The sequence below is a fragment of the Phyllostomus discolor genome, chromosome 12 (assembly GCF_004126475.2).
Source record: "Phyllostomus discolor isolate MPI-MPIP mPhyDis1 chromosome 12, mPhyDis1.pri.v3, whole genome shotgun sequence".
NCBI lineage: Eukaryota > Metazoa > Chordata > Mammalia > Chiroptera > Phyllostomidae > Phyllostomus > Phyllostomus discolor.
In genome coordinates, this window is record NC_040914.2 from 73,115,958 (window position 1) to 73,136,003 (window position 20,046).

General features: G+C 44.4%; 2 protein-coding genes across 5 annotated transcripts in view; one reads left to right on the top strand and one right to left on the bottom strand.

Annotated features, from left to right (window-relative positions):
- HSDL1 (hydroxysteroid dehydrogenase like 1) lies at window positions 1–19,406 on the bottom strand. 2 transcript variants are annotated; one of them, XM_028502040.2, is made up of 6 exons: window positions 19,274–19,406; window positions 8,602–8,701; window positions 7,748–7,973; window positions 6,624–7,069; window positions 6,186–6,413; window positions 1–2,795 (listed from the first exon to the last, which is right to left on the bottom strand). In XM_028502040.2, the coding sequence occupies exons 3-6, from the start codon at window positions 7,965–7,967 to the stop codon at window positions 2,697–2,699; spliced, it is 993 nt and encodes a 330-aa protein (XP_028357841.1). In that variant the 5' UTR covers window positions 7,968–7,973; window positions 8,602–8,701; window positions 19,274–19,406; the 3' UTR covers window positions 1–2,696. The 2 variants fall into 2 exon arrangements, with proteins under 2 accessions (XP_028357841.1, XP_035868174.1); XM_036012281.1 differs by lacking the exon at window positions 8,602–8,701 and having other exon boundaries at window positions 19,274–19,372.
- The window catches only part of DNAAF1 (dynein axonemal assembly factor 1), a 19,727-nt gene continuing 19,077 nt past the window's right edge, over window positions 19,397–20,046 (top strand). The window contains exon 1 of one of the 3 annotated variants that reach the window (XM_028502038.2): window positions 19,397–19,761. In XM_028502038.2, the coding sequence (XP_028357839.1) occupies window positions 19,626–19,761 (136 nt within the window). In that variant the 5' untranslated portion in view covers window positions 19,397–19,625. The remainder of the gene's footprint in view (window positions 19,762–20,046) is intronic. The other 2 variants (XM_028502039.2, XM_036012274.1) reach the window with 2 other exon arrangements.

Consider the following 20,046-nt stretch of genomic DNA (forward strand, 5'->3'; position numbering starts at 1 on the left):
TTCCATGGAAGGTAAATCTTTATTCAAACTAAGATAAAGAGTAACAGCCAGTACTGAGACAGACACACGGAGAGACTGGACTTGGTCTTAGAGGGCACACAGTGTCGAAGACAGGACACCACCTGAAACCCTCTGGTTCCCCAATATGACAGGATTTTAACGAAGATTAAAACAAACAAAAAAGGACTCCTCAATAGAGCTCTCTTTCCTTCCTGTCTCCTTGTTCTTCCTACCCTTTCTTGAACCCACTACAATGTATCCGCCTTTCACCCGCACCAGTCGGTAAAATGGCTCGTGGCAAAGCTGCCAGCAACCTCCACGTTGCAAAGTCAGTGATCAAAGTCAGCCTTCATCTTACTCAACCTATCAGGAGAATGAGATAGAGAAATCAACCTAGCATTTTCAAAAGACATGTGTATGTACAATTTTGTGTTGAATTTCATCCAAGGTGTTAATAAATTAAGTTCTTGTAATTTTAAATTAATCACTCTCATGAGAAAAAAAAATGTATCTCTCATTCCAGAAAACCCATTTACAAATATAAGGAGCAAAGGAGAAGGCAACTACTTTCATTGTTAAGTTTTCAGTTCACGCATTGTTTCAAAGGCTATTTCCCACATTCTTAATAAGAAACCCCATCTACAGTGGTCTAACTATGACTAAAATGAGCTCTGGGAAAAAGTATTCTATGGAAGACAAAACCTAAGGAAGGTTCTAAGTTTTGATCTTTCGCTAACTTTGCACCAGCTTATTTATGTGCGCCTGCCAGGCAGAGAATCTTAAAATATCACTGACATGGTTTACTTATTCTCATCATGTAACAATGATTCAATACCTAATCTGTAAATACAAAATGCCGTTGTACCACAATAACACCTTAGGTATAAATACAGTATTTTTTCCCACAAAGTTGCTGCTGCTTATTACACATCAAAGTTCAGGTCAATGTGGCATGAAGTCAATTTTTTTCTAGTCTTAATTACAATAGATTAATTGTTGGGTGAGGGAAAATGCCAAATGTGACCAATAAAGTCTCCTAAGGTAACATATGAAGGTATGTTACCTTTTATAAAAGTAACATAAAACCTTCAGTGTTACATAGTGTCACTAGTGTGTAACTTTTCACATCTGAATGTCTTCCTCTCATGTCTTGAAGGCCCGATCTGTAAGTGGAAGAGCTTCTGAACTGAGTCCAAGTGACATCTGGAAATACCGAGGCAATGTTACCAGCAAATGTTACAATGTTACTGTACTTATAACATAAAAGCATGTTTAGGCCTACTCATAATGGAACATCATCTCAGGAGAAAACAATTCCACAACAGTCCTGATTTCAATCAATTTCCTAGCTTTTGTGACAGTTTCCCAACATTAAACTCCTCATTTTTACTTTGTACACATTGTCATACTCATATAATGATTTGCAATTGTCAGAGTACTAGGTATGTGGTCCTCAAAATGTTTGGCTTAACAGGACCTGAGCCAAAAGCATTTCACAACAGGTATCAATACTAACCCATATTGTATATGGGGGGAGGGGGGTGCATCATTATCTTCATAGCAATAAAAATTTCACTAAAATGCTTAAACTAATCACAAGAACCAGGAATGAGCTTCTAACATTTTTCAATAGATACAATACATATCACATACATAATCTGTCCATATTTTAACCACTATTCCATAAATACTTAAGGTTTACACCAATAATGCCACTGGAATAAAATAATATTACATAGAAAAGTATATGAAAACCAGATTTAACAAGATCTAAAGGGCTAAATTTCAATTATAAAATGGGTCATAGGCTGACAAATCACTACTTATCCATAATAATCATAGATCAAGAGGTTAATGACAGTCAATCATGTTGAAATCTAGAAATGAATTCCATCATAGGTTAAAAAAAAAAAAACAGGATGTTGTAGGTAATATTGTACATGGCAAGCTTACAGCACAAAATTGGGTAAGATTTTTTGGTACAAAAAGAAAATATCCAGAATTTTAACACCCTGTAAGGTTCCACATTAAACCAAGTTGACAAAACATGTTCTAAAGTGACTTCCCCAAGAAGTTGCACAGATGCACACAGCATCCAGACACACTCAGCTGTATCAGAAGCGTCAGTTGGAGAGCAGCACTTTCACACACAGTCCAACGACTAGAGCGATACAATATTAACACGCACAGATTTCTACTGCTAATCGTACCAGCAATCTTATTTATAAAATGACACTCGTAAATGGTCTTTCTTGATGACCATTTGAAAACCAATACTACAGTTCACCTACTGAAATAATTCCCCTTAAAAGACAACAGATGAAATTGTAAGAGGTGACAAGTCACATTATAAGTATATTTCAACATCAGATTGCTGTAGCTCCCAGAACATAAATCACACGACATTTCACACGACATTTGAACAGCTAGGGGGGAAAAGCATCAAAACATAGGTTTCCTCAATCAGTTCTTATGCCTCAGTCATTATTTACTCTGTGCCATCCAAGTGGCCCTTGAGGTTTTTCCACAGCATTCTCTACAAGTATTATGTCTGCTTTGCAAATGATGAATCGGCAGTACGCTAAATAACCAGTCACAAAAGAAAATACAGAAGATAAATTAAACATGTTCTTCCAAATGTCAGAATACTGTAGGTTCCCGCAAGTTGGCAGAACTTCCCAAACCATCATCCAGTTTCATGCGCTGCAGGATAAGGCCTCCTTACGTAAAGACCGATTGAGAATATTTGCTCCCCATACCCAGAGCCATTCAGGCATATACTGTGCAAAAAGAAACTAAAAATGAAAGAGAAAAAGGTTGTAAGATTAGAACCCAAAGCCACTGACACTGAAATGTACAGATCAGCATCTGACTTAATCCAACAAATATCACCAATCACTTTAAATACAAAAAAAGAAAGAGATCTCAGGTGCTGCTTTACTTAGCACCCACTTTTGCATAAGACCCTCTGAGAGACCTATGGGAATAAAAACATGATTGCCACCCACCCCCTTTCTCAATGAGGATGGAACTACATGCAATAATAGGATTTCATCTTTACGTGATACAAATAGTATGTTAACTTGCTTAATTTGGTTAAAAACTACAAAATTATTCCAGAAGAAAGGCAGCTAAAGTAGATAAATGCGTATATGGTTAAGTACTATGTGAGAAAACAGGTTTGAGGGGCAGAACAGAGCCAAGCTAAACAGAAAAACTGAGTCAAAAACACCAGGACCCTAGCCCACCGTCTTGAGATGTGAGGAGGATGGATGGCTTGGGGATCCAGGGAGGGAGTTCTGCTGAGGTTGCTCTGCTACAAGGATTCTCAACCAGGGCCATCTGCCCCCTCTCCCAGGGGACACATGGCAATGTCCAGAAACACTACTGGTTGTCACAACTGGGGCAGTGGCACTACTGGCATCCAGTGGGTAGAGGTCAGGGATGGGCGGAACACCCTAAATGCACAGGACAGCCCCACAACAAGGAATTATCCAACCCCAAATTCCAAAAGTGCTGAGCTGGAGAAACCCTGGACAATGCTGAGAGATTTGTCAGCATCGCTCAAGTTACACTGAGTGAAATTTTTACCGTCTTGTACGTTAAGAAAGGGAGATAGACAGGCCCCTGGCAAGTGCTGAAATTCTAGCCTAGGTTACTCTGCGCCTCCAGGGAACCACACCAGGTAAGGAGGGGTTCCCAGTACAGTGAACTGCAGGTGACAGACTCACAGCAGGTTCCACGGGAGCTCCAGCTTACCACCTCAGAGCCAAGGGCCCAGTATTTCACGTGGAGCCACGGGTAACTTTCTGGGGAAAAGACTAAGGTCTCTGGACCTCTTTAAACAACTAGGATTTCATGGGGGAAACACACTGGGATGTTCCTCCTTTGACCTGCTGTCCTAAAGCAGAGGTTCTAAATCCAAGGGATGAGAGAAGTCCACTTATGGTCCCTGAGGAGGACCCTGTCAGTAAAACAGCACTCAAACATGTAGACACCTGAGACAGACTAGATAACTGGATCTCCCTTCAAAGTATGTTTTTTCAGTATTTATTTACTGGAGAAAAAAAAATCAGCATCTAAAAATCTGTTCTCAACTTCCATCCCTGACCACTGTCTGTTGCAGGGGGACCAGCACCAAGGCGTATTTTGACCGTTTCCTAAGGTGCCAATGAGGTTTCAGCTTCCTGGGCAGCAAGGTAGAAAGAGCTTGGTGGAAAGGGCCCGTGGAAGAGGAGGGGGAACTTCACCCCGGATGCTGACAGCTGAACGGGAGGGCTGACTCGTGGACCTATCTGAGCAACCACAGCCACTGGAAAGGAATGCCAAGGCTCTGGGTGCTCCGAACTGCAGAAAAGCACCCGAAGTGAAGAGGGGGAGGATGTGAGTGTGTCTATGACAGAGAAAGGAGGGTGGGTTTTGGCTTCTGTAAGGCTTTGCACATGCTCAGGACTCTTGACCAGTGTGTCCGGACTAAGAAAGGAGCAGGTCCTCCTCTGCAACAAAACCCGACAAGAGGGCTTTAACCTCTGACCCAGCTGTTGGCCGGCTCCCTTGGACCCTCACCCACATCTCCACATGCAGCCTCAGGCCTTCTCATTTCCACCGAGCTCCACCTCTCCCCTCAATGCCACGTTTCCCCTTCCCGAGAGCAACACAGAGTGTGTGTGAACAAACACCTCAAAAGTAGTAGACACTCAGAAAAGACTAGGAGCCAGTCGGAGAGCTCAGATTCTGCCGCTCCACTCTCCGTTCCCCAGAGCTCCCCCTACAGACCCTCTCACCTGGAACACAGTCCCGACGTTCATGAGCAAGACACCTACTGGTCAAGTTGTCAAAGTAATTGTTTTTTCAACCCAACACATAACCAGTGTATTTCTGGCCTTTATGTCAAGGATCACAAACAGAAAGCTCTAAAAGAAAAGCTTTCTTTCTGTTGGACTTACTATGTGTTCCAAAGTGGACAATTTAATATTGCCTAATGCCACTTCTGAAAGTAAGAAATGCTCCCAAATCAATGTTAACAACTACTTAACAATTAAAGCAAATCCTCTGATTCCTTTCTAGCTGTGTTTAAGGTCCAAATAATTTTTTTCTATTTTTTGCTTGCAAATCTTTATTAAGACAACTAGCATAATACACGTAAGATACAATTGTTAAATTATAGGAAACGGTTGCCAAGAAAGAGAAGATGTCATGGTTGTGAGTCAGTTCCAGCTGCTCCTGATTAGAAATGCTGTTTTATGGATGTGTGTAAGGAGGTGAGGACATGTGTAAGGAAAGCTGAGGCACAGGTCAGGAGTGAGAAAATGTGCTCCCTAACCTCTGTGCAAGCGCATCGAAAACAATCTCTTGCCCTGGCTGGGTAGCTCAGCTGGTCAGAGCATCACCCCAACACACCAAGGTTGCAGGTTTGATCCCTGGTCAGGGCACATACAAGAAGCAACCAATGAATGATAAATAAGTGAAATAAATTGATGTTTCTCTCTCTCTTTTTCACCCTTTTCCTCTTTCCCTAAAATCAGTTTTAAAAAATTAAAAAACACTTTTCACACAAACACAGACACATTCTCAGTAAACTGTTGTAAAATTACTTTTGGTGCCACCTTTGAAGAGGCTTCAAGAAGCGTCTCACACACACACACACACACACACACACACACGACTGTGCTGAGTGCCGCTGGAGACAAGCTGCACACCTGGAGCCACCGTCAGTTCTCAGTTCCCCTTGTCACTGGGGCCTCCTCCCAGCTCAGCAACCCACTGATGGTTCCCCAGGCACTTCACTCTCCTCTCTTCCCAGTCATTATTTCCAAGCTCCTCACTCTCTAAAGCCTCACACTCCCTCCGCCTCACCCCCTGGTTCTGTGCAGACCCAACTGCATAGGAGCCATTAGATAGGGTCCCTCGGCTTGCAAATGGTCTCCCAGTCTCTCCGCTCTCCTCCTCCACTCTCTAGTTGGTTCCGAAGTCCACATTACTTCCCCTCTACTTGTGCTCTCAGCCCTACTTCCACAAAAGAGTATTTGGTGACTTACCAGAACCACTAAGAAGATCAGGTTTAAGAATCATAATGTGCAATTCTCATCTTTCAGCCTGAGGCTTCTTTAGTCAGAGTCTCCTGTACCATTTGGACAGGTTTAGGATGCATTAACATAATCCCAACAGTGAATGCGTGCTGTTACCTGGATAGAATGGGACCAATATCCTGTGGTCCTTTTTGAAATGCCGAGGGTCGAGACGGCATGATGGGCGTACACTTTCGGTGAAGGCACCAGCCACCGGCACTTGTGCAGAAAGCTGCCAGGTGCAGTCACGCCAGTGGCCACGTAGAACGGAATCAGACTCTGCACAAAGATTCCTTTAGAAGCATATTCATACTGCAATGCTCTGCTGAAGTGGTCTAAATAAGCCTGTTAAAATGAGGCAGGGGGAAAGACGTCTAGTATTCTGGAACTTGGAAGAAAACCCAGGAGAGTAAAAAGGCTTGCTTATTATCATTTCAGGAAACGAAATACAGCATAAGCAAACACGAGTTGCTGATAGCTCAACAAATGGGGCCAAACCACTGTAATAAATTCCCTATCACATTATGATTTCATTTCCAATCAGCAACACATTACCTTAGAAGCAGAGTAGGCAGCCAGCTGGGGGGTGGGTTTGCAGCAGGAGCCAGAAGAGATGGTGACAACAGCGCCTTTCTTTCTCTCCACCATCCCCGGTAACACTATGTGCACCATCAAACTAGCTGCAGCAATGTTTACATTGACGATGTCCCAGAGTTTGTCCTCGGAGACCTGAGTAAAATACTGAGGGTAGGGATAAAACACGCCCACATTATTTACCAGGATGCCAATGTCTTTGTCTCTCAAGGCTTCTCGAATTGGGTCATAGATCTCACGGCCACTACTGAAGTCTGCCACTATAATATCGGTTTCTACTTTGTAGGTGTCAGCAATGTCCTTAGCAACCATCTGCAACTTCTCTTGGTTCCGACTAATCAGGACGATATTGAGGCCACGGCTTGCTAACTCTTCTGCATAGGCTTTTCCAATCCCATCTGTTGCACCTACAATACAACCAGGAAAAGTGAGCATACCCATTTCACGGTGAGATCTTTAAAATGAACCTTAAATATCCCTCTCGCATTTCTGGGCTTAATCAGCGAAGAGACTCACACTAACAGTAAAGCAAGTTCTAATACTGATCAGCCAAGCACAACGTCACAATATGAATGACACACGCTAGGCAAACACTCTCCCAGACTTCTGACAGGTAGCCGAAGAGCTGTTTTACATTCACCAAGTTGATAAGGAGACACAGTAGGAAACTGTTTTCAAACATATATCTGGCTTGCACAAGTGCCAGGAGACACTTTCCCGGGAAATGATAAATGTAAATGATATTTAAAATAAGGAAAGCATTTCTGAAAGTGGTGACAGTTTGTAAGGACAATTTCAAAATAGAGAGCAAAAAGGAAAAGCAAAGCGTAGGAAGGTGGGGCTGGAGCAACACTGGGAGTAAGAGAGGGCAGAGTAAGGACAAAAATCAAAGGAAAATTCTTCCAAGATGATGGCAGCGAGAAAATGTGAACATAATCATAACAGTTTTTTTTTAAATCAACAAGTTCGCACAAAAAGTCACATTAAATTCAGTAACTCCTTCAATAATGCACCCAAGTTAAAACACAAACAGGAAAGATTGTTTTGATGTTAAATTAGACAGGAACGGCAATCTCATTTCTTACCACTCACGACTGCCCATCTCCCATACTGCTTGACCAGATCTGCTCTGCTCACCAGGCGAGGGACAAAGTGCAGCCTGATGAGGCTGTAAAAGTCACAGATGACAGTGATGCTTTTTCTGGCCGTGTACCAGGCTCCAACCAAGGCTAGAGCTTCCACGTAGCAATTGCACGACCTGGCGATTTCCCTATACAAGAGGTAGAAGCTGTCGACGGCAGCCATGGCAGCCTACAGGAAAGGGGAAGAGAGGCATTCTTTGCTTAGTAAGTTAAAGAAACATGCATAGCCTGAGTGAAGAAAATATCTGAGGACATCAAAACTGAGTAATTTTGCATGCAAACAACACTAATAGTTCAAATGCATGCATGGGTCCAGGAAAGTTAACATTTGTAGTTTATAAAGCTCTTCTCTTACAAAGAGATTAATCAATACAACTACCAAGAGTTACAAAATTCCTACTAAAATTCAAGCACTTGTTGTGGATACAGAGATAAACACAATATGCTCTGTGCCCTAAAAAAGCTCCGAGCTCAGTATAATGACATGCACAGACTTTTTACTTTATATAACAGATGAGAGGGATGTTTATTTCTTTGCTTTATTCATAATGAGCAAGTACAAAGGCCTACTGCCCATGTAGAAACAAAGCAGAAGAAACAGAGGTAATACTAAGACATGGCCTTAGCTGCAAAGAGCTTACAACCTGCTTGAGACAAAACTAAATAATAAGCTTTCACATAAATTAATATCCACAAACGTATATTTAAAAAGAAATACTCCCCCAGCAGGCCAGTGTGGCTCGGTAGGTTGGAGCACTGTCCCATGACTGAAAGGTTGTGAGTTCGATTACACATACCTAGGTTGCGGGCTCACTCCCCAGTCCAGGCGTGTATGGGAGGCAACCAATCGATGTTCCTCTCTCACATCAATGTTTCTCTCTCTCCCTTCCTTTCTCTCTAAAAAACGATGAAAAAGATATCCCGCGGTGAATATAAAAAAAGAAGAATACTACCTAAACTCTAAGACATGGTTTTCTCAAACGACAGTGGGGTAAGCACTCCTCCGTCTTCCCAGGTTAGTTTGTTCGCCATTATGTTTGACTGGGCCCTTATGTTTGAGAAAGAAAAGCCCAATACAACTCTCGAGCTAGGTGCCCACGCGGCAGACATTTACAAAGCACCACCACTATATTCCACGTACTGTGACGGATGCTAAGGATTCAATGGTGAATTAAATAATTGTCCCTAGGAGAAGAGACAAACATCTAACAAACCAATTTTAAATGCCATACGAACTGGTGCACACGTGCCTGCAATCAGAGATAAGCCTGCAGGGGCAGACAAAGGCCAGGCATACCCAAGACTGATGAACTTCACCCTGTACTGGACCTGGGGAGCCACTGAGCCCACTGTGTACTACCTACGGGGGACAAGACAGCAAACACACCAGAACAGACTACATTTAGATCACAGGGACCTCAGATATACACAAACACAAGGATATTTATTATAGAAAAGAAAGCTGATTTTAAGCCAACATATATGTACATAAAACTTCTGAGTTACTGTCTTTTATAGAAATCCCATTAAAAGAGAAAAAAACAAATCCTGAACCTAAGAAAATACCCAAGAGCAGCAAAACTTAAGACAGAATGAGTGAGTTCCCTCCCACTCTACTATAATGTGAGCTCGACCAAACTGCAGAGTAAAAAATGAACTAAGCAGAAGAAAATAAATTAACCACAAATGGATATGTTTATATAAAAATGACATAATACTGTGATTCAAAGGCACATAAAATAATTTTAAAATTATTGAATATACATATGACTATATATGTTGAATGTTAACATTTGCGGTCCAAATCACAAACCAAAAAAACATACAAAGGAAATATGGTAGACTGAAGAAATACAAAGGCAACAGGATTCTTAAATGACCCACAATAAGGATATAACCTCTTATCAAACAAAATGTTTTACATTGCTACCACACTGCTAATTAAGTTGATATGACACTAAGTAAGTTAAAGAATGTTTTTCTCAAATAACAATACAAAAATGACTGAAGTTGGGCCACCTTATTTCCTATACATAAAATGCTACATAGTAGGAATCTGCCCATAGAAACCCCCTACAAGTGAATGCCAAGACTGATCAGGAAAACATTATACACTTTATTAAGTGCACAAACCAAATACCGAAAAACAGTCCAGTGCCCCTTCGGGGTAAATTTTCCTCATGGACCACACTGGCTAAGACTTCCTGAAACATGAAGCACCAGGACCAACCAAGTGTAGACTGCAGATGCCTTTCTTTCTCTGACCAACCCGCCAGACCACAGGCAGTAATACTCCTCGTTGCTCCCAGAGCCTCTGAATACTTTTAAAGTTAGGATCGTTTGTCTCGAAACGGTTCCTTCTTTTTCTGCTGTGCATGAATGCCTCTCAAAGTTTCCAGACACTTGACAAGAGGGAATGCCATGCCGCCCCTTTCCAAGGGTCCCTTGCTCCACGGTCTCCATACACAGCTGAGGCAGCTGGCTGCTGGGTGTGCCCCTGGCCCGCCTTGGTACCACAGGGCTGTGGTGGATGCAGTTTCTGAATAGGATTAACAGCAAGATTCCCAAAGAAATAACCAAAACAGTCATTTCTTACAAGAAAGAACATAAAAACTGAGATTCCATGTCAAACCAGCCTAAGCTGGGAGGTTCTGAAATAACATTCGAAAGAGTACATGTGCTTTTGTCAGAACTAATCAAATACTAGGCCATGACACACAAAAAATAATGACTAGTACACACTAGCACTTTTCAAACAAAATGTAACAAAACTAGAAATAACAAAACTATGACAAAAAATGAGATACTTGGAATATTCCATCTTTTCTTCTAAGTAACAGGTGGGCATACAGCTAAGATGTTAAAACAATGTTCTCAATGAAAAATTAAATACCACATACCAAGATCTAATGGGTGGTAACCAAAGTAACGCTTCTGGGAAAGGTAACTGTACAAAGCGTATACAACAAGGTTCCAGCTGAAAAGGAGGAGGTCTGACAGGCCTCCTGGAACCACCTCACACTGATGAGAAACTGAATCTCTTCCCCCTCAAACACAGTATTTTCCAAGAATTTGAAAGATGTTTGACTACAAAGGAGTTTCCCGATTTTTCTACTCCAGTTATTAACTTCCCTAGTTTTCCTCTTAACCTTCTCTGCCAGTTCTAGGCCTTCAGGAACATGCTGTTCAGTCTCTCCTTAAGGCTAATCTGTGAACAAAATCCAACACAAAACAAACTCCTTTTCTGCCCTGGCTGGTGTGGCTCAGTGGACTGAGTGCTGGCCAGCAATCAAAGGGTCGCAGGCTGGGTTCCCAGTCCAGGCACATGCCTGGGTTGCTGGCCAGGTCTCCAGTAGGGGGTGTGTGAGAGGCAACCACACACTGATGTTTCTCTCCCTCTCTTTTTCCTTACCTTCCTCTCTCTCCAAAAATAAATAAATAAATCTTAAAAAAAAAAAAATCCTTTCTTTTGCCCTCATAGCTCAGATGGGAGAACTTTATATAAAACTAAGATCAAAGATTTTTTAAATTAAGAAAGCACAAGAATTCTTATGCTGTGAATCCTTCCATATGTGTGTATTTATATATATATATGTATATAAATAGACACAAGCAGCAAAGCATTTCCTCACTTCAGAATAAGGAAGACACTAAAAGTATCTGGTGAAAGGCTGGGCTGGAATGTCCCTCAGTTCCTGCACCTTTCTTAAGGAATATTTCACCAAGGGGACAGTGCCTGTTCAAATAGCTTAGAGAGAGATGGCGCTCCGCACAGATGTCGGCAGCTTAGGGCATGATGTGCAGGAAGAGGCTGGCAGCCCCGGAACAGAGGCGGACACAGCCATCCTCCCTCTCTCCCTCTCCCCCTGGGGCCCACCTGGGCTTTGCCCTGGGCCTTATCCTTCTCTCTGCAAACCACCTTCCTGTGTTCCACCTGCAGGGCACTTGAACTTCCACATGACTGCAGCCACCTGGCATCTCTATTCCAAATTCCTGGCAGACTTTCTGTCTGGCCCACCTGAGCTCAGGTATCCAGCACTTGTCTAATCGGCTGGCAGAGGTGGCAGGGAGGAAGTGTTCTGTGGTATTTGGAGCAGTTTCTTCTAGCCTGTGAGTGGGCAAGTGCTGTAAGAATGAGGAAATGAAAAGAAGCTCTGGTACACCTTTCCCCTCTCTTTCCACCCTCAACACTGCACTGTAACTGTTCTGTTTTTGAACCAACGTCAGGAGGCTGAGTTCCTCTAGGGCGAAGGCTAAATCTTACTCCTCTGTGCCTCCAGTGCCTTCCACAACCCCTGGCACAGAGCAGCAGCTCGACAGAAGTCTGTAGCACTGAGCTGTACTCCCCGGTCTCTGCTCAGCTCCCAGGCTGTTTTCCCACCGTGCTCTCAGTCTCTGCACCCTATCCTGTTCCCCCACTCCAGAGGGGACCACCCAACTCCTCTGATCCTTTACAGAAAGAAAAACCTCACGTGCAAAATCCACCAGGGGCCCCCTGCTCAGGGCCAGCAGGAGAGATGCACCCACTGCAGGGGTGAGTTGAGAACAGTCACATCAAGGGGCTTCAACCCCCAGCTGGCCCCGCTTCTCAACTCTACCTATTCTATTCCCCTTCATCATCTTGTCGGAGGAATACCATTACTGTATTTGAACATTATAGTTCCACCATAGACAAATACATCAAACATCTATTACCATTGCTCTATTTTTTAAAGTCACAGAGAATCAGAGGGCTGATGCCATTCTAGGTCTGGTCTTCAGCCCTGAAGTACAGAAAGGTAACTTGATCATTCTCCAGACATAGCTTGAGTTGGGGAGATCTGACTCACACCAACCAAACTCACAGAAGACTGAAAAATTCAGGTGCAAAGTTATTTATGAATAGTAGCCAAGAAGCCTAAGCACATGCAGTCACTGATCTGTAGGAAAGACTACGTGGAAATCCCAACTATTAGAAGAGCAATGAAGAAAACTACATGCCCGAGGCTGAGGACCATCCCAAGTACGCCAGGAGTCCCTGACACCCTGCGCACACAGAACTCCTTGAGAGATGAGCAGAGGGACTCGATGCCATGGCGTGAGAGTGCTGCTGAAGAAGGTATAAGACTCTTCTGGGCAGACAGGAGGAAGGGCCCAGCACTGTAAAAGACCCAGGCTGACGGGAAACAGTGACAAGTTCAATGTGCTCACAGCGCAGGATGCGTGCCTGGGGCTGGGAAGGGGAGTGGGAGGGAAGGCCAGATAGTGAAATCTCTTTATGGCAAATGGCAGCATTTGGCCTTACTCTTTGAGTAAGTCCCTTAGGCCGAAGGAAGGAGCTGTCGGGGTTTGCTGTGGAAGTCAGCCGGCAGAAGTGCAGGCAGCTGCAGTGGCGCAGGCAGGAAGTAAGGTGTGCCGCACCCTGTGCATCCCAGCGGGGACGGAGCAAGGCCGGATGGAGAGAGAATACACGGCTTTGGGACTGATTCCTCGCTGCTCCCCAGACACACCATTTTCACATTTGTTCATAACTTGATGGGCCGTAAATGGAAAATAACAGGAAATTATAAATTTCTTATATTCTCTCAAGCGTCTTCTCTACCTTTAAGTGCATGATGGAAAATAATGTCTTGGTTTTTAAATCCTCACCTGAGGATATGTTTATTGATTTTTAGAGAGAAAGGGAGAGAAAAAGAAATATGGATGTGAGAGAAACATTGATTGGTTACTTCCCGTACCTACTCCGACAGGGGAGCGAATCCACAATCTTTTGGTGAATGGAATGACACTCCTGCCAACTTAGCCACCAGCCAGGGCAATAATGTTTTTTTAATGAAAGGAGAAATCAGGACTTCCCCCAAAGCCACTAAATTCCAAGAAAGCTCACGAAAACACAGTTTTAAAGGAGTGTAATACACATTTAAGCCTAGACACCGGCCAAAATGTGTACAGACATTGAGCTGCTAACTTGCTTTGGAGGTTTGACTAGTTAATTTCTCTGTGGTAGGTATTAGTCTAAAACTTGGAGAAATCCATCATTTAGAAAGCAACACTAAATCACAGTAAAATTTTGGTCCCTATACAACGTACCTTAAAAGTTATTATAAAGCTTTGTTTTCTTGCCTCTAAAAAAAATTTAAACATCAAGAGAGAAGCAGTAAACTACTAAGGAAAAGAGTGAGCAGGAAAACAGTAAGTCAGAACTTCCCCAAATAGGAAAAGAAGAGCAATTCCTGCCCTGACTAGCATGGCTCACTGGGATGTGCATCGTCCCATAGACAGAAAGGTCACTGGTTTGATTCCCAGTCAAGGCACATGCCTGGGTTGCAGGCCTGGTCCCCAGTTGGGGGCTTGCAAGAGGCAACAGATCTACGTTTCTCCCCCTCTCTTCCTCTCCCCCTTTCCCTCTCTCTAAAAATAAATAAATATTTTTTGTTTTTTAAAGAGCAACTCTCTGTTGTCTATGAGGCATTTTGGACTTTGATAAGGCAATGTTCATCAGGGCTAGTTCATCAAGCACTTAAAGTACCTTAAGTAAACTGTGGGCTCTGGGTGATTATGATGTCGATGTAGGTTTATCTTTGGTAAGAGGGTGCCATTCTGGCAAGTGATGTTGGTAATGGAGGAGGCTCTGCAGGTGTGGGAGAAGGAGGTATATGAGAAATCTTTGTACCTTCCTTTCAATTTTATTGTAAACTAAAACTGCTCCAAAAAAAGTCATAAGATAAAAAACCTTAAAAAAACCCTTAACAGTAACATTACAACTATAAAAGTGTCACGGGAAAATTATGGTCAAAGCTGCAAAGAGCAGAGTCACCTCCTGAAAGCACAACTGCTGTGGCTGCAACATTATCTGGGCCTACTATTCGGCTGATGCAACTCAGCAATCGAATCTGCTACAGGCGTACCTATACCCCAGGCGTACCTGTACGCTGTACCCCAGCCTACCTGGGGACGCTGTGGGTTTGGTTTGACCGTGCATCTGCATGAAAACCTTCATGAATCAAGAGTTCTGGGAAAAGTGGTTTTGCATGAAACAAACATCACCAGGCTATCCAAACGAATGGCACCTGGGATGGATCGTAAAGGGAACATAAATCAGACTGACCAAAATGTTGTCAATGAAAACAAAGCAAGTATCACAAAGCCCCACCAGTAAGGCATTATGGTTGTCGGAATCACGGCACCCCCAAGATATCCCCCCTCCTAATCCTCAACCATCGTAAATGTGCCACCTTATGTAGCAAAGAGGACTTCGCTAAGAGGTATAATTAAGTTAAGGATCTTGAGATGGGGAGATTATCCTGGATTATCCGGGTGGTCTAATGTGATCACATGTATCATTATTAAGGAGAGGAAGAAGGGTCAGAGTCAGAGAAGTAACCAAGAAGCAGAGGTCAGAAAGAGACAAGGACCAAGAGAAACCTCAAGATGCTAAACTGCTGGATTTGAAGATGGAAAGAGGGGTCAAGAGATGCCGGCCCCTCCAGAATCTGGCAAAGGCCGGATTCTCCCCTGGAGCCTCCAAAGTGACAGTCCTGCTGATACCCTGACTTTAGCCAAGTGAGGCTGACTGCAGACCCTCTGGCCCCCAGAACTGGAAGAGAGCAAGTTTGTGTCGTTTCAAGCCACTAAGTGTGTGGTTCTTTGTTACAGGAGGCATGGGAAATTGATAGATGGATAGACAGACCATCAAGTCTAGTTTTCAGGACAATAAAAAGACAAGTTTAAAATCCTGCAACACCCTTTAAACCAAAATCTTCAAGTGTATTCAGGAAGTGGAAAGTAACCTCAGAGAGTCCTATGATCTTCAATTGACTGGGAGGGACATGGGTGGTCCTCACCATCCTCATCAACAGCCGGCACTGGAAAACTTTCCTGTAAGGCTCCATGGCTTGGACTTTATTTTCATTAATATTTGTTATAGGAATTTTACTTCCTTCACACAGAGTCTGAATCTGTCCATGTGCTCAGCACTCACATCCTATCTGTCTTTCTCCAAATAGCTCAAGTCCCATTCCTTCTCCCCAGTTCAATCCCAGCACTCACTGATGAGCACCGATGGCACGCCAGGCCCAGGGGATGAACTGGGGCCCTCTCACCCCTTCCCTTCCCTTCCTAGCTCCTGGCAGGAACCCCTGCCTCTGAGTTCCACCCTGTCTCTCTTACCAACACGGCACTCACCACACTGCTCTGCATTCTACTTAAGTGTTTAACTTGTCTCTATCTGAGGGCAGGAGTATTATCTAAAATTAACTTTTCTGTAATTTAAAAAAATGGGAAAATACACATAGAAGTTGTTCAAAGAGTAATAAATCAAAGCACCCACACAGTCACCCTACTGCATAAATAAAGCCAGTCTCAGAAGCCCCATCTGCTGCTTCCCTGACCATATCCCCTTCTGCCACCCTGGGGGTAACCACTCTCCTAAATTCTGACATAATCACCCCCCTCCCTTTTTGTAAGTAGCTGTGCTATCACCCCAGCATAGATTCTGAAATAATTGTATTCTGTTTTTTGCCTGGTTTTGAGCTTTACATAAAAGAGTCATACTGCATGCATCGTTTGGTGACCTGTTTCTTTCACTCAGCACTGTTTTTGAGACTCATCCGGGCTCCTGTAGCTGTGAGGTACACCTTCACTGCTGCACACCACCTCATGGTACAAACGTACTACATTCGTATATCCATTCTATTGCCGACGGGCATTTGGGTCGTTTTGCTGGTTTTCACTTTACAATTATAATCAGCAGTGTCATGGACATTTTTTTGCATGTCCCCTGGGCACATGTGTAAGTTTCTCAAAGAGATAAGCCTAAGAGTCAAACTGCTGGGGCCTAAGACATCCACGTATTCAAGAAAACACTGTCGAAGTGGCTGAACCAATTTGCACACCCGCAGCAGTGAGTGTGAGTTCACATAGCCTCTTCTTCAGCAGCCGGCAATGTCCAACAGTTCACCTGCTGCCCACGGGGTGCTGTGAAACAGGACCTCACTATGGTTTTAATCGACACTTCCTGATTACTAATAAGGTTGACTGGCATTCTTCTAATGTTCATGTGCTGAGTTTTCTCATCTCTGAAATGCCTATTCCTAGCTTTTGCCTTATTTCTATTGTGTTGTCTTTATACTTCAGAATTGTAAGAATTCTTCCTCTTTCCTAGATACCCGTTCTCTGTATGTTTTGTCTCCTTGTAGTATCTTCAATAAACTGAATGTCTTCACTTTAATGTGGACAAATTCATCAATGTTTTTTCTGTACAATTTATACTGGTGTTTTATTTCAGGAATCTCATCTTAGCCCCAGGTCAGAGAGATATTTTTCTATATTATTTACTACAAGTTTTCAGTTTTGTTTTTCAGACTTAAGCCTTTAATCGCCCCTGCGGCTATGTGAAGGTGTGAAGCTGGGATCGTACCCATCGTTAACATTTCTCCTCAGGACCTGGCATGCTGCTGTGCACACAGTAGTTATTTGATAAATAGAAGCAAATACTGCTTTGCATTCAATACTCACATTTCATTCTCAAGGATGAAACTTAAAAAGCTTCTCAAACTTTGCGTCAGTGCTTTGACAGTCACTGTGGTGTGTAATGACTTTTTCAAATCGCCCTGCCTTCCTTCTCTGCTCTTGGCATCCCTAACCTAAATTCCTTGAGAGCTGAGTAGCAGCAGAATTAGGTGCTCACTTAAGGGCCAATGCCCCTCAGTTTCAGGTCTTCATTTGTGATGTAAAAATTAAACTAATAATAGCATCTGCTCCTAGGTATACACCAAAGATAACTAAAAACTTATGCTCACACGAAAACCTGTATAATGCAGCACTATTCGCAATAGCTAAAAAGTGGAAACAACCCAAATGTCCGTGAATGACAGATGAACAGGTAAACAAAATGTGGTCTGTCCACAAAATGAATAAAAAGAATGAAGTAATGACTCATGTTACAACCTAGGCAAACCTTTAAGACATTATGCTGAGTGAAAAGAGCCAAAAGAGAAAAGGCCAAATATCATGATTCCATTTACATGAAATGTCCAGAAAAGGCAAATCCCCTGAGACAGAAAGTAGATTAGGATCGCCAAGGGACAGGGGAGTAGAAGAAAATAGGGAGTGACCTGCTAATGGGGTGGGGCTTCTCTGGGAGACAGGAATGTTCTGGAATAGTGGTGATGGCTGCACACTGAATGTGCTTCTATGAAAAGTATACTTCTAAATGGCTAATATGGTAAAGTTTATGTTATATAATCTATCTTAGTTAAAAAACCATTCCATGCCCCTAAACTATTACTGTGGTGATTAAAACCACAGACTGAAAAGACTTCCTGGATTTGAATCTGGGCTCCCCATATAAGAGAGGTGTTTCTGGTGAAGGTGAAATTATTTCACCTCTGAGCTTTCTTTTCATCACCTATAAACATGGGGATAATAGTTCCTAAGATTATAATGATAATTAACTAAGGTCATATGCATAAAGCACTTAGAACAGTGAATGGGGCATAAGTGTTCAATAAACCCTAGATATTAGTCATTATCGTTCAGTGTTAGCTATGGGCTATTTGTGGTGGTCAGGGTTAAAACTGAGAGCTGGCTTTATGCAAAAGACTCTAAGTGCTTATTCCTGCCGGCTCACTTATTCTCTCATTAACCTTATGAGGCAGTGTTATAATAATCGTCTCCAGTTTAAAGAAGGGAAAACTAAGGTAAAATGACAGGGCCAGGACCCCGCAGCTAAGAAGTGGGCGGTGGTGATTCAGATCAAACTCTGTGGAAGTCCAGAACTCTGGCTGGTGGCCCCACTGGGAGACTCCCAGGAGGGCATCTTGCTGGCATCACCGGGGGCCGCAGGGTTTGCTGGGCCGTGTCTGGGCTGCATGCTCCTCTGGACAGGGGGCGGCCTCACAGGTCTCCAGAACTCCTCCCTTCCAGCACCTGTCATGGCCAAGCAAGCCTGAGCAAGCGACCTCCGCTTCAGGAACTGGTGGTGCCATTTCTTCGAGCGCTACCTTATTCTGAATTACTTTTAATTCAGAACAAATCCCACTCAGACCAAGTCCTTTGGTGATGAGAATAAAGACGCATGGGCAAAGAGAGTGATTTTTCAGAGCCTCGTGGGCAGCACCCGGATCAGGGTCGGGGGGGCGGGGGGGGGGGGAGAGGGAGACCAAATGCTTGGGGTGGGTGGGGCCCAAGATCTGTCGAGTCCGGGGGGGAGGGGACGGGCCCAGCAGAGAGGGTCCTCTGGGGTGCAGCAGCGCCGGGATGGAGTTGGGGAACGGCGCTCTGGGTTTGGGGAACACGGGCCTGGAGGGAGAAGTGCTGAGGGCGAGGGTCTAAGGGGAGAGGGAGGAAGCGGTCCTAAATGCCCACGGCGCCGAAAGACAACGGCCCCGGGGGGCGTGGTGCGGAGGGAGAAGTGGCCCAAGATCCCGCAGGCGCCAAGGGGCATGGGGCGAGTCTAGGGCCCCGGGTCGGGTGCGGGGGTCGCGGTACCTGCAAAAGCGGCGCAGTCTCCAAGCCGCTCTTGGCGGACCCACGCGAACGCCAACCCTTTCACCGCCGCAGCAGCTGCCTAGGGCCGCGCCCCCACGTGACCCGCGCCGGCGCCGGTGGGCGGAGCCGTTGTGAGGCCCGCCCCTAGCGTCCGGACGTGCAAGTCCCCGGGGAGTGCGTGGGTGCAGCGGTTGCCTTGGAGACCAAGAAAGCGTTAGGCTGCAGAAGACTCGTGCGCTGGTGGTTGGGTGCGAAGGAGAGTCGGACCTCCCTGACTCGGCTAGGGGCAGTAGCTACCCAGCGAAACGGGGCTCCCCATTGCTACGGGGTGTTCGGTGTTTCCGGAGTAAACATGCACCCTGAGGTCTCGGAGCCCACGGAGGACGGGGTAGAGAAACAGGACTGCGCGCAGAAGCCTGGTGTGGTGCCGGGTGTGGAGGACTCTGCAGGTGACCACGGGAACGCAGGCCAAGGCGACCTCAAGGAAGGTGCTGACCGCCGCCCCAGGGAGGCGAGGGGGGCAGCGGGCTGCGCGCAACACCACATACCTGATCTTCACAGCCAGCAATAACAATAATAATAGCAATAACAGCCCACACTTATTAAAGGAGGTGTGCTAAGCGCTCACTACATTTGAGCCATACACTCGCCCTCTGCAGTAGTCACTGATCCCTCCATTTCATACAGATGAGGAAACGGGAACTTAAAAAGGTTATAGAATTTGCTTCAAACAGTTTGCCCTCAGCCGGTCAGTAACAGAACAGACTCAGGCC

What these genes read in the sequence shown, in the direction of transcription:
- HSDL1 (XM_028502040.2), bottom strand. Translation starts at nt 7,967, where the DNA reads ATGGCTGCCGTCGACAGCTTCTACCTCTTGTATAGGGAAATCGCCAGG. An exon ending in GAGATGGGCAGTCGTGAGTG is followed by an intron (nt 7,070 to 7,747) that starts GTAAGAAATGAG and finishes GTTGTATTGTAG; the next exon opens with GTGCAACAGATGGGATTGGA. An exon ending in ATTGGTCCCATTCTATCCAG is followed by an intron (nt 2,796 to 6,185) that starts GTAACAGCACGC and finishes TTTCATTTTTAG; the next exon opens with TTTCTTTTTGCACAGTATAT.